This window comes from Natator depressus, chromosome 3, assembly GCF_965152275.1.
Source record: "Natator depressus isolate rNatDep1 chromosome 3, rNatDep2.hap1, whole genome shotgun sequence".
In the NCBI taxonomy this organism is placed as follows: domain Eukaryota; kingdom Metazoa; phylum Chordata; order Testudines; family Cheloniidae; genus Natator; species Natator depressus.
Genome location: NC_134236.1, coordinates 98,411,319 through 98,425,811, shown reverse-complemented (window position 1 = coordinate 98,425,811; position 14,493 = coordinate 98,411,319). Strand labels below are relative to the sequence as shown.

General features: G+C 38.4%; 1 protein-coding gene across 3 annotated transcripts in view; it reads left to right on the top strand.

Moving 5' to 3' along the window:
- The window catches only part of PTPRK (protein tyrosine phosphatase receptor type K), a 576,923-nt gene that overhangs the window by 361,105 nt on the left and 201,325 nt on the right, over nt 1-14,493 (top strand). For all 3 annotated transcript variants that reach the window (XM_074948398.1, XM_074948399.1, XM_074948400.1), the window contains one exon: nt 3,742-4,035. In XM_074948398.1, the coding sequence (XP_074804499.1) occupies nt 3,742-4,035 (294 nt within the window). The remainder of the gene's footprint in view (nt 1-3,741; nt 4,036-14,493) is intronic.

Sequence of the window (14,493 nt, the reverse complement as noted above, 5' to 3'; positions counted from 1 at the left end):
AGTATTGCTCTTTATTCTATAGGAACTGGACCACCAGACTAGAAAACCACATGCTCCCTTATCCTGCAGGATCACTGTACTGTGTACTGATTTATGCAGTGACTCCAACCTGAGAGCCCATTGATTGGGTAGTGTTGCATACATCTGATAATAGCATAATGGAAGTGATATCACAACATCATAATGGTCTCAACACACCCACTAATTGTTAGTGTTATTTTTCAAGTCATAACGTTTTCAGGTTACTAGGTCTATAAAAGCAAATTATACAATTTGAAATGGTAATTGGAGAATATTTGATAGATCTGGTCATAGAATAATGAACGAGAATCATTAATAAGAAGTTAATTGGGTAACATCAAAAAAGTTTATCTGGTATATTGGGATTGTATGCTTCAGTTGACTCTTAGTGTACTTTAGGGATTTTTGGTTGCTCCATACCTCTGGATCTGATAGTGCATTGTGTTATGAAGAATATTAATACTGCTGCAGAACAATTACTAGTTCGTTTGCTAACTGATTAAAATTCATGCATAATTTATTAGAACAGGAAGAGACTTTCTAAATAAGTCTTTGCCCTCAAGAGCTTAAAAACAAAATGCATTTGCTAATGTAAGAATACACTTTACATCGAACATAAAAATTTAATATGCAGTGGTATATTAGTCTCATTAATGCATAGTTTCACTTGTAATAATCATGCTGTTAATCAAAGTATATACTTCTAAACATAGCTTCATATTGCAGAGTTTCAGAACTCAGAGTTGGTGGTGTATCATCCTCAACAATGTTTATGTTGTTTGCTATAAGACTGACCTTAAAATTCATTAGTTTGCCATTTAATATGCGTGTTCCACAGGAAATGAACTGCTTTCATTAAGCTACGCTACATTGCTGAGGTTTGATTCAGATAAAGATCCAAAGTGGCTTATGCCTAGGTTATGCCAGAAAATCAGGGGGGAGGAGGGGAGAAGAGAAATTTAGATGAATAATTAGTTCAGATACTTTAGAGTCCAGATTGTCCTGAACTACACTGTGTAGAACTTGTGCACATCACTGAATCAAGCCTAGGTTTGTCACTGGGGATGAATGAAAAGAATTCCAGCTGTTCCCATTCTGAGATACCATGAATTCATATGAGAGCACAATTTTCAAATTGTGTAACATGAGATGAGTGCCTTGGGTGCAGGCCTTCTAAGGAAGCTCACGGGAAATGCCTCCCTGGCAAAATTTTGTAAATACTAGCTATTTGGGCAATCTAATCCCTTCTATAACTGGCAAGTATACACTTCCAGAAAAATATCTAGTAGCTCCAGAGTAATGTCATCTCTGGCAGAGATCCAGAGGCAAAGAAATCTCATCCCGAACATCACCTCAAAGTGATGATAGAATTTAACAAGGTGTTCTTGGAAGCAGCAGAGATCCTCTTCGGGTCATCATTGTTCTGAATAAGCACAGGGTGAGGATGTATTGACTAACAATTTTTACATAGTCACTTTTCAAAGGTAGAACCACACTTTAATTACTCCATTTTCTTAAAGGTGTTGTGTTTTTCTTTTTGTGGGGCAGGGTAGAAGGATGGTAGTGGGGTGGGGTTAGATTTCTTTTTTATGTACTTACCACCAGATGTCTTTACCTGTTTGGAGTTGCTGTTTTGGTTCTGCACTACTGCTGTGTGGAACCCCTGTGAGACTTGAATTTAACATTGTTGCTTAATTAACTGAAACAAATTAGCCAAAATATATGCCATCTGGAATGAAAATGAACCTTCCGTGTTTATCAGTCGATTGATTTTATTGGAAAAATACATGTTCCTTTGGTTGTTTCTTAAAATAAATTGACTCCTAGGCAATGTGCTATTACAGGCAGAAATTTCATAGATTTTTTTCCCTTAAACCTTTTCAGTCCTCTGTTGCTAACTTTCACTTTACAACTTTGTCGAAGCTATATTAAATTGGGTAGGAGGAATGTTTGCATTGTGTACCCATTTCAGACATATGTATGCCAGGATAAGTTATTTGATTGAGGAACCGTAAATAATTCCATACATTGTTGTTATAAATCTTTACATTGTCACCATCCAGTCAGTATTGCCCAGTTCTAAACATTCTGAATGGCTTTGATGTATTTCCATATTGTTCACCCTACACTGCATTTGGCAGGTTTCAAATGGACTGCAATGATTTTTTTTGGAGACGCTCTCAAGGGGGCAGTGGAACGTGACACTGAAGCTATTACTGCAGGAATTGTTCATAGCTTCTCTCAATAAAATAAAATGAGTTGGTTTTGAAATTCAAAATCCCAATTTTTTTTTGTCTTATAAAATACATGAATTATCATGAAGTGATTCACAATAGTTCAGGAAATGTTACCAGAAAAGGGTCTTATAAACCAGCATAGTCCCGGAGCCAGAATCTCAGATGGAATAAATAAATATAGCTTATTGACTTCCGTAGACCTACATTGAATAATAAAAACTGAGAATATAGCCTCCTGATCTTAATGCTGTATTGTTCTGGCTTTGCTTCCCAGTTAGAATCATAGAATATCAGGGTTGGAAGGGACCTCAGGAGGTCATCTAGTCCAACCCCCTGCTCAACACAGGACCAGTCCCCAACTAAATCATCCCACCAAGGGCTTTGTCAAGCCTGACCTTAAAAACTTCTAAGGAAGGAGATTCCACCACCTCCCTAGGTAATGCATTCCAGTGTTTCACCACCCTCCTAGTGAAATTTTTTTTCCTAATATCCAACCTAAACCTCCCCCACTGCAACTTGAGACCATTACTCCTTGTTCTGTCATCTGCTACCACTGAGAACAGTCTAGATCCATCCTCTCTGGAACCCCCTTTCAGGTAGTTGAAAGCAGCTATCAAATCCCCCCTCATTCTTCTCTTCCGTAGACTAAACATCCCCAGGTCCCTCAGCCTCTCCTCATAAGTCATGTGTTCCAGTCCCCTAGTCATTTTTGTTGCCCTCCGCTGGACTCTTTCCAAGTTTTCCACATCCTTCTTGTAGTGTGGGGCCCAAAACTGGACACAGTACTCCAGATGAGGCTTCACCAATGTCAAATAGAGGGGAACGATCACGTCCCTCGATCTGCTGGCAATGCCCCTACATATACATCCCAAAATGCCATTGGCCTTCTTGGCAACAAGGGCACACTGTTGACTCATATCCAGTTTCTCGTCCACTGTAACCCCTAGGTCCTTTTCTGCAGAATTGCTGCCTAGCCACTCGGTCCCTAGTCTGTAGCGGTGCATGGGATTCTTCCTTCCTAAGTGCAGGACTCTGCACTTGTCCTTGTTGAACCTCATCAGATTTCTTTTGGCCCAATCCTCTAATTTGTCTAGGTCCCTCTGTATCCTATCCCTACCCTCCAACGTTATCTACCTCTCCTCCCAGTTTAGTGTCATCTGCAAACTTGCTGAGGGTGCAATCCACACCATCCTCCAGATCATTTATGAAGATATTGAACAAAACTGGCCCGAGGACCGACCCTTGGGGCACTCCACTTGATCCCGGCTGCCAACTGGACATAGAGCCATTGATCGCTACCCGTTGAGCCCGACAATCTAGCCAACTTTCTATCCACCTTATAGTCCATTCAGTTCTGGCATCTCTACAAATGCAGGATGACACTTCTTGTTGGAAGAGGCCTTTAGCTGTACATATATTATAATAATATTGTGATCTTTCTAAGTTTGGTTTTATTCAATGTGTATTTTTGAATTTTTTACAGAACCACCTCGACCAATAGCACCCCCCCAGTTACTTGGTGTTGGGCCTACATATTTGCTGATTCAGCTGAATGCTAATTCCATAATTGGTGATGGGCCTATAATTCTGAAAGAAGTGGAGTACCGGATGACATCTGGGACCTGGACAGAAACCCATGCTGTAAATGCACCAACTTATAAGCTATGGCACTTAGACCCAGACACTGAGTATGAGATTCGTGTCCTCCTTACCAGGCCAGGAGAAGGAGGAACAGGCCAGCCAGGACCACCGCTTATCACCAGAACCAAATGTGCAGGTGAGGTCTCTCTTTCTTTCTCTCTCTCTTTTTTTTTTTTTGCAAGTTTGTTTTCACTGTAATGATGGTGTTACTATAGCAGTTGTTCTCCTTTCCCCAGTACCACCAAAGGTCTGAAAGCTCTTATGCCAGCTTGGCCCCCATATTCTGTTTGTGCCACCTTGTTGGGGTCAACTTACTTAAGCTTCCATTTATTGATCGTGGAAGCTAGGAAGCTGTGACAAAATGTCTGAATGCGTATAGTTAAATCAAAGGACGATCTAATGGAGGAATTATAAAATACAGGAACTCAGGAAAGGTAAAACAATTACCAAAACAGCCTCTCCAGTACACAACTTCAGTGGTGTTAAAACAATGGCTGAGCCATCAATTGGTGAGAGAATTTACCTAGCTGGCTTCGTGGAGACCTAGGGTGCTTTAGTCTCCCAAGGCTAAGGTTGCAAGACCCTGATCAGTTAAAAAGATGCCCTGGCAGAAAAGGAGCGAGCTGAGAGAGGCTGGCCAGGATGTGTCAGCTGACAAGCCCGGCTAAGACAAATGTAAACAAAAAAGCTGGTAAACATGCTATTCAAAATTACTTTTAAAATGTAGTAAGAAATGACAGTCACATTGCTTAATTCTAAGTCTTCTGTATTTATATAGTGGTGAGAGCAGTGTTAGAATGAAATCTCCATTCACAAATTAGGCCTGGATTCCAACTGGACAGGTTATTTTTGTTTGTTTGCTTGTTTTAGTATGTGTGATCATTCTGTTCAGTGACTATGGAAAAAGGTCAACGCCAGAGTTAGGAGCTAATGTCATAAGTGTGCTCAACTTGACCAGGTCAGTGAGTTTATATTCCAGAAAATTAGACCATCTGTATTGATACTGTTTTATTTTGAAACTAAACACTGCATTTCTTGGGAGCTGAAGCATTCTGCTTATTTAATTCCCTAAACAAACAAGCTCTCAGCCTAAAGCAATTCTGAAACTGCAGGCAATTTTGAAATAGGCGATCTTATTTCTAATTTACTATATACCTCTCTTGAAAAGTGAAGGGATTCATGCGTCTGTCTCAGGTCAGATAACAGCTATTGAAGTCTAGTCTAGATTAAAGTGTCAGTTCAATTCTCTTAAATATTTTAGACATTGCTCCAAAAATATAGAAATTTTGAAGCAGCTTCTTTATTAAGGCAACACAACCTAGAATCTCTTCCCAGACATCAGGTGGGTATACTTTCTTGTTCCTAATATGTGAAAAACTAAGGCTGCCTAATATGAAAAAGATAAGAGGAGAGAGATCATGGTATATTAGAGGCCTGACATCCCTTTAGCTAGCCAATTTAAGGGAAACAAAGTGGTATAATTTTTAAAGCATGAAAATACACACATTTATAAAAAATAAAATATATATTCTTGATGAGTTTGTTGGAATGACTGATCAAAATAATACTTAATGTGATAAACATTTGTGCAAGTAACGATTGATTTGAATATTAAAACATCAAAACAATAAGCAATATAGCTTGCAGTGGTTTTGATGCCACAATAGCACAGGTACCTATTTTTTAATGAAAGATAGCAACTGTAGGCCCTGGGAGGTTGTTACTTTCCCCAGGTAATATAGTGAGTCATTGACAGGATCCAGATTAGAATATGATTTCCAGGTCTTTGCTCCATTCATCCATCTTCCATAATAGTGAAGACAGGTATTTCTCTTCCAGGAGGGCTTCGTTTGGGCTTTTGCAACTATGTGGTCATTTTAAAACTTGCAAAATCAGTATAAACATCTATCTGAAGTGTGTGTCTGTTAGAAAGCAAACAACACAATATCAGCCTCTTCAAAAAAAAAAAAAAATTTAAAAAGCAAGAATAAAGCCAATAATGAAATAGCTAGCAGTGTGATATATCCTTTGCTAGTAGTGTTAGCTTGGTGACTGTCAGGTGGCTTACTACGCTTGTCAGGTGGCTTACTATGCTGTATTATATTCCACTAGCTGCAGTACCTTGTTTTGGAAAATTCTAGTTTTTGTTTCAGACAAGACTGCTTATTATTAAGACAGCTATCTTTACTCCCCTTTTGTCAGTTCTGTCTTTCTGTATGTTTTGTAAGCTTTAGGTTCAATTTTGAAACAAGTTATAATGGATTACCCACGTAATATCATTTATTTTCAGTCACTGTATTTGATATGTCAGTGTGAAACTACCTTGCTTTTCTGTGTGGATAAGAAACACATTACTGAACGTTCACTGGATGGGTTTTAAATGTTTATGCTCTAAGTACTGGTGATAAGTAACATTGAATTATCAGGAATAATATGTTAGTAAAATGCTATTGGCTATTTTACCACAAGACCAAACAGTTGCTTTATTTTGGAAGGAGATTGAAGATGATTTTTACACATTGTTGGTTTAGAATTTACAAATGCCATGACATTTCGGAATAATACGCTATTGATGTAGTAGACTGTGTTTCACTTCAGAACATCTTACATTTTGTGGAATTTGAGGTACGATTGCACAAGTTTGGGCATCAAGCATCTGATGTAGTTATCAGGTGGCAAGAGTGGTTGAATGAATAGTTGCGTCTTCTGAACAGTGAGTTTAAACAGTGACCAATGATTTCTGGAGGACTTTTATAAGGTGCCAGACAAAATTAATTAAATTATTTGTGTAGCTGGAATTTGATAGATGATTTTTCCTATGCTTAAATTTAGTGATTGCATTATACTGAAAATATAATATACCAGATCACACCCATATGTGGGCAATTAAATACTCAGCAGACATACATATGATACAACTGAGTATTTTTAAATAACTAGGATGAGAATATAAACCACACTAATCAGAACTAGACTTTCTTTTTAAAATGACCCTTCCTTGGAGCACAGGTCCAGTCTTGTTTTCATTTTTAAGCAGGTTATAGCTATTTGCTAGGAGCAGTAATGTGTTCCAAGGTGTATATGGTGAGAGGTAATTACATGCCTCTGGTGACTGAGGGCACTTGTCCTCATCTCATTCCTCACAATGCACCTGAAGTGGGTGATTCCTGCAGTATAACTACGCTGTATTATTGCTCACATAAGCATTTTAAAATAAAAGGAAGTGTGATGCTGTTTTAATAGGAAGCAATCCTAACACCTAACTGAGCAATAAGGCAAGGGTGTCTTCCTGTGAGATTTTCCTTTTGAGGATATCATCTGGCATCAGAGCATGTGTGCAATCTGTCTTTCCTGTGTTAGGCTGACATAAAATATGCTGTATTTTTAAATTGTCCATTTAGCATGCTTTAGCAATTGTACGTTAGAAATTGTTCTGTTACATTGGCTGGTGCTTCTAAGTAACTCTTAACAGCTGAGCTTTATCATTAACTGATATTTTAGTGGCAAAAAAGGTCAACAGTTCAGTCTGTCCAGAACTTAATATATCTACACAGTCAGTAGTGCTCCTGCTTCATTGAAGTTCAGTGAGGTTTGTGATTTTCAATAATACGTGGAGATCTGTGGAGCAAAGGGAAAATGATCTGATTTTCATTCCAAACCCTTTGAGTAAACTTATGTCAGTGGGTTTTTTATAAAGCAAGGAAAGGGATGAAGATTTTCCCTTCTGGTTACAACTTTATTGAAGCTGAAAATGGAACCATATGTATTGATTTTTTTTTTTTTTTTTTACTATTGACCAGGATAACTATCAATCACAGAGACTAGTTATCAATGACAATCCGCCTTGAGTCAGAAAAACTGTTTCAGATGTTTGTTCAATAGTGCAATGTTGACTTAAGATTTGGCTTTAGTTAAAGGTTCAAGATCTGGGCTGTTTTCCACTCTGTTTTTCTGAATGTGGAGTTTGTTTGTGATTTCCATGTTATTAATTTTGAAAACAGAATACAAAGAATACCAGGATGTTGCTGAAGTTCCCACCAGCAAAAAAGCACATAATGAGAATAAGTAGAACAAAGAAAATAATCTAAAGTGTGTTTTCATTTTCTTTTAAGTCTTAAAATTAGGCTCCAGAGATCAGTGCATTTGGGGGCCTAGCTCTTCATGGCTATCTGGGTTAATATGCCATACTAGTTATTTTTTTTAAGTATTTGTATGCAATTTTCAAATAGAGCAGTAGGGCCACCAGAAATGTTTAAAAATCACTTGTGCTGGGGGCTGACTGCCTGCAAATAGTTACATTTCTCTTACTATTGATTGTCCTATTGAAGATTATGGAGTGGGGCTGGAGATTTTTGGTAGCTGGAGCTAATGAACCTGTCTTGTAGGGCCCAGGAGAATTTGGCATCTTGGTACTTCAGGGAGGTGAGCTTCTGAGAAGGTGCTGGAGGCAAAATTGGGTATTTGTCAGAAGGACAACAGGAAAATTTGGCAACTGAAGGGTCAAGTTGAGGATACTTCTCCTTTATATTTGCATAATTCAAGAACTAGAGTCTTTTCCTTTATGGGTTACTTACCCACTCTTCCAAAAAAAATGAATAAAATACAAGCAAAAGGCTAATTCTCAGTAATTTTAATCTGATGGAATGTTTTAAAATTCTCTAAGGGTCCAAAGAGAGAATATTTACCGCTCTATCTTAAATGCAATCTTAAGATTTCAAGCAAAATCTTTATCCTTTTCTTGGTATACTGAAGAAATCTGATATCAATAAATTAGAAGGCTTATAGTATATGTAATACATTTTGAGCATTTTACTGTGTTTGATTTACTATTTTCACATTTCTATTGCTATTTACAGCTTAGACACTTTTATTAGAATAAAATGATAACGACTCACTTGAAATTCTGTAATTGAATATATTGAATTTTTACATTTGTCATTGCAGAGTGCCCACATTACACCAGTATTTATAAGTTTCTGTTTGTTTTTGAAAACTTCTTAATCACATGTAACTCTTGTTTCTGGGCTTTTTGCTAGAGTGAATGTCGAACATTTAAGATCTCACTAACAGCTACCAAACACCATGCGCTCCTGCTCCTTGCAAATTTACCAGTTGGCTGTGTTATGAAATCAGGATTTAATCAATTAAGAAGGATTAGGCAAAGGATGCATCTTGCAGCTCTTTCTAAACATAGCTGGGTTTGGACTTACTCATGTTTCCTTGGGACAGAATTCCAGAGTTGCATACATAAGCTATCAGCTGCTTTTTATGTGTCACCCAACACCAACCCACCTCTAGCTGTAATATCCTCTTCCTCCTTGTTTCTAAGGTCCCTTGACCTTAAAGGGAGACAATATGAGGGTAAAAAGCTGATTAATTTCTTAAACTGATAACTGACTCTGAACTAATGCTGGGTATGGTTGCAGGTGGAGCTGGGCCAAGGGGTAATTAAAGACTTATTAAGGGACAGGACATCAGCACTGCAAAAAATAAATGTTAAAAAGACAAGGACTTCTTGATCAATTTGGTTAGCGCTTTAAAAGCTAGCCGAGGTGTGTCTACTAGCAGGTCCTGGAATCTCCCTTACACAGCCACGCCTCCTTCAGTCCCACAACACACACACACCTGTTGTTTTCTTCTGACCCTGTGTTCATGAAATGCAGGGTCCCTAGCTGCACAGTAGAAACCCTCCTGGGTACTTAGAAATGACTAAGATTGGTAAATAGAAGATGCAGAAAGGTAAGTTTTCCTTTTTCTGCATCTGACTTCTGTCCATGTGGGAATGGTGTAAATCTTGTCAGCCCTGCCATAAAATGGCAAAGCTTCGCTGACATCTGCTGGAGAGGTTTCAGAGTAACAGCCGTGTTAGTCTGTATTCGCAAAAAGAAAAGGAGTACTTGTGGCACCTTAGAGACTAACCAATTTATTTGAGCATAAGCTTTCGTGAGCTACAGCTCACTTCATCGGATGCATACTGTGGAAAGTGTAGAAGATCTTTTTATACACACACAGCATGAAAAAATACCTCCCCCAACCCCACTCTCCTGCTGGTAATAGCTTATCTAAAGTGATCACTCTCCTTACAATGTGTATGATAATCAAGTTGGGCCATTTTCAACACAAATCCAGGTTTTCTCTCCTCCACCCCCCCCCCCACACACACACACACAAACCCACTCTCCTGTTGGTAATAGCTTATTTAAAGTGACCACTCTCCTTACAATGTGTATGATGATCAAGGTGGGCCATTTCCAGCACAAATCCAGGGTTTAACAAGAACGTCGGGGGTGGGGGGGTAGGAAAAAACAAGGGGAAATAGGTTACCTTGCATAATGACTTAGCCACTCCCAGTCTCTATTCAAGCCTAAGTTAATTGTATCCAATTTGCAAATGAATTCCAATTCAGCAGTCTCTCGCTGGAGTCTGGATTTGAAGGTTTTTTGTTGTAATATCGCAACTTTCATGTCTGTAATCGCATGACCAGAGAGATTGAAGTGTTCTCCGACTGGTTTATGAATGTTATAATTCTTGACATCTGATTTGTGTCCATTTATTCTTTTACGTAGAGACTGTCCAGTTTGACCAATGTACATGGCAGAGGGGCGTTGCTGGCACATGATGGCATATATCACATTGGTGGATGTGCAGGTGAACGAGCCTCTGATAGTGTGGCTGATGTTATTAGGCCCTGTGTTGGTGTCCCCTGAATAGATATGTGGGCACAGTTGGCAACGGCTTTGTTGCAAGGATAGGTTCCTGGGTTAGCGGTTCTGTTGTGTGGTATGTGGTTGCTGGTGAGTATTTGCTTCAGGTTGGGGGGCTGTCTGTAGGCAAGGACTGGCCTGTCTCCCAAGATTTGTGAGAGTGTTGGGTCATCCTTCAGGATAGGTTGTAGGGCCTAATAACATCAGCCACACTATCAGAGGTCTATTAGACTATTAAAGGTCTGATCCAAAGCTGATTGAAGTCAATGGAAATATTTACATTAACTTCAGTCAGCTGTGGATCAAGCCTAAATTTCCGGCAGAGCTCTATTATTGGAAAAGAGCAACATAGCAGCAGCTGCAAGCTAGCAGCACAGGTAAGCTATGGATTGACGCACACCCTCGCCCCACACTCTTATTTTTTGGGGTCCTTTGCCAGAGCAGAGTGTGCCAGCAAAATTTAGACTCCAGTAATTTCTCAGAAGTGATGTAAGCACATTTCTGAGAGGAGCACTGTTTGTGGCATTAAAATGTATCCCAGTATATTAATCCAAAGCCTCTATCCCAGCTGTAAAAAAGTGGATGCAGGGAAATAATTCATATCGTACCACTTGAGAAAGCTGCCAGAGATGTGCCCAAGCCACTGAGTTCAGATCCTGATTTTAACTTCTCCAGATCCACACAGTGTTGATGTGTGTCCATTTCAAGAGAAAATAGCTGCAGGATAAGATGACATCTTGCTGGAAAAATGTGGCTCTTGTAAATAGACTGCCAGTTTTTACTGTTAAATCTTTTATGACTATCATCCATTACTTTGCTTGATACATTAATTCAGTTTGTTTTCATGATTAGGGTCATTCAACATTTTAAGTGGTCAGTACCATGGTGATGGATGGAGTATAAGTACCTACATAAAATAGAACTAGTTTTTTTAAACATGCAGTTTTATAAAACTAGCTTTTTTAGCTTGTTTTTTTCATTGCATAAAAATGAAAGGAGAAACTTCAATACAAATATTTATAAACTACTGTCACTGCAGCACGTATGCATAGTGTTTCAGAGATCAAGCATTTTGTTTTCTCATTCTTCCTCGCCAACCGTTAGCAGAGCACCAGAGGGAAGGAAAAAGAGTATAAGGTTCTGTGTGGGGGTAGAAAACAAGACAATGCAGAGGAAAGGGAAGTTTCTTAGTCAGATCAAAATTCCCATTCAGGCGCTCATTCCTCTCCCTTCTTTATTTGTGTAAGAAATACTAGAGTAATACCCCTTGTTCCTGCCACCCAAATGGCAGTATGCCTCTGGATGAGACATGAGTGAGTTACCCCCACCCCCATCCCCATATTGAAGGGGAGTGGGGAGGGCATCTGAAAAGCTCCAAACCCCCATTTCTGCTGACATTGTTTCTTATGGCTCATTTCTGCTGAAGTGGGGTATTTCTGTTTTTTGCACTTTTTTTTCCTCAGTCTAACATCGCTCTTTTCCTTGATTCAAACTTGGCCTTCCTCTGGCAGAATAAAATAAATGATACTTTCTCAATATTTTTATTTCTCAATAAATTTGTTTTGTATTTGGAGAAAAAGCTAGATGATATTCTCATCATATGATGAAATTCTTTCCATTCCAACAGTAACTAAGAAAGATGTTAAAGAGCAGCTACTAAAAGTTAGACATCTTTAAATAAGAAGGTTCTGATAACTTGCATCCAAGAATTTTAAAAGAGGTGGCCACAGAGCTTTCTGGACCATTAATATTGATTTTCAATAACTCCTGGAACTCTGAGGAAATTCGAGAAGCCTGGAAGAAAGCTAATGTTGTGTCAATATTTAAAAGGCTAAATGGGGTGACCCAGGTAAAGTCAGCCTGACTTTGATCCTGGGCTATATAATGGAATGGCTCATACAGATAGCAATTAATAAAAAGAGTAGTAATATTAATGCCAATCAACATGGATTTATTCATACATTTATAAGGCCAGAAACACCATTGTGATCCTCTAATCTAACCTCCTTTATAACACTGGAAAGAGGATGTCCTGAATTAATTCCATTTTGAACTATAGTATAGCTTTAAATCAAGATGTTTTTCTAAAAGATTGCCAGTAATGAAGACTCCACTACAACACTTGGTAAGTTGTTCAAATGGTTACTTATAAAAATTGAACTTGTCAAACAAACTTGATAAAAAGTTTTAATGAGTTTACAGGTCTGACTGATAAAGGTAGTATTGTTGATTTAATGTCCTTAGCTTTCAGTAAGACATTTGATTTGGTGCCACATTAGATTTTGTTTAAGAAACTAGAATGGTACAAAATCAACGTGGCACACATTAAATATATTAAAAACTGGTTAACTAATTGGTCTCAAAATGTCATTATAAAGAGGAAATCATAGTTTAAAGGATGTGTTTCTAGTAGGGTCAGTTCTTGGACCTACACTAGTTAATAGTTGTGTTAATAATCTGTTAGAAAACATAAAATAATCACTAATAAATTTTGCAGACATCAGAAAGACTGGTGGAGTGGTAAATAATGAAGAAGACAGGTCACTGATACAGCATGTTATGGATCACTTGTTAAAGCTGTGCACAAGCAAACAATATATGTTTCAAGATGGCCAAATGTAAGGCCATGCATTCAGGAACAAAGAATGTTACTCATACTTACAGAATTGGGGAACTCTATCCTGCAAAGCAATGACTCTGGAGAAAAAAAAAACAACGTAGGGTTCATGGGGGATAATAGTTGAACATGAGCTTCCAGTGCTATGCTGTGACCAGAAGGGCTAATGCGATCTTTGGATGTATAAACATGGGAATCTTGAGTGGGAATAGGCAGTTTGTTACCTCTCTCTCTCTCTTTATATATATATGGCATTGGTGCGACCAATGCTGGAATACCGTGTGCAGTTCTGGTGTCCCTAATTCAAGAAGGATTTTGAAAAATTGGAGAGGGTTCAGAAAAAGTCACAAGAATAATTATAGGGTTAAAAAACATGTCTTATAGTGAGACGTTTAGTTCCTTGAGTCTATTTACCTTAATAAAAAGAAGGTTAAGAGGTGATTTGATCAGTCTATAAGTACCTACATGGGGAACAAAAACTGGAGAGCAGTCTGGCGGACAAAGGTATAACCAGATCCAGTGGCCGGAAATTGAAACTAGATAAATTCAGACTGAAAATGCGGTGCACATTTTTAACAGTGAGGGTAACTAGCCATTAGAAAAACTTACAAAGGGTTGCAGTGGATTCTTCATCACTGGTAATTTTAAAATCAAGATTGAATATTTTTCTAAAAAATATTTTCTAGTTCAACCACAGCAATGGGAATTGAGGCAGTAATTAATTCAGGTAAGTACTGTGGCTTGTATTATGCAGGATGTTAAACTAGATGATTGCAATAGTCCCTTCTGGCCTCAGAAATCTATGAATTATTGTACCACTGAACTCATGCTCTTAGGTTACCTGATCCTTGAAGGTGTGATTATCCAGTGAGTTCACAAAGGCCTCAGGCCTCAGTCCTTTAGAGATTTATGCATGTGTTTAACTTTAGAATTCAGGCCTCAGTCCTTTAGAGATTTATGCATGTGTTTAACCTTACACATTGTGATATCAGTGGGATTACTCAAAGTGCAGAAGTTGTATGGCAACTTCCACCTTCTCTGTGTATATGTGTGTGTGTGTGTGTGTATTTTATATATATACACATCTTCTTACTATATGTTCCATTCTATGCATCTGATGAAGTGGGCTGTAGCCCATGAAAGCTTATGCTCTAATAAATTTGTTAGTCTCTAAGGTGCCACAAGTCCTCCTTTTGCAGATGCAGACTAACACGGCTGCAACTCTGAAACCGTCAAAGTGCAGAGTTAAGCATGTCTGTAAGTTTGTGAGATT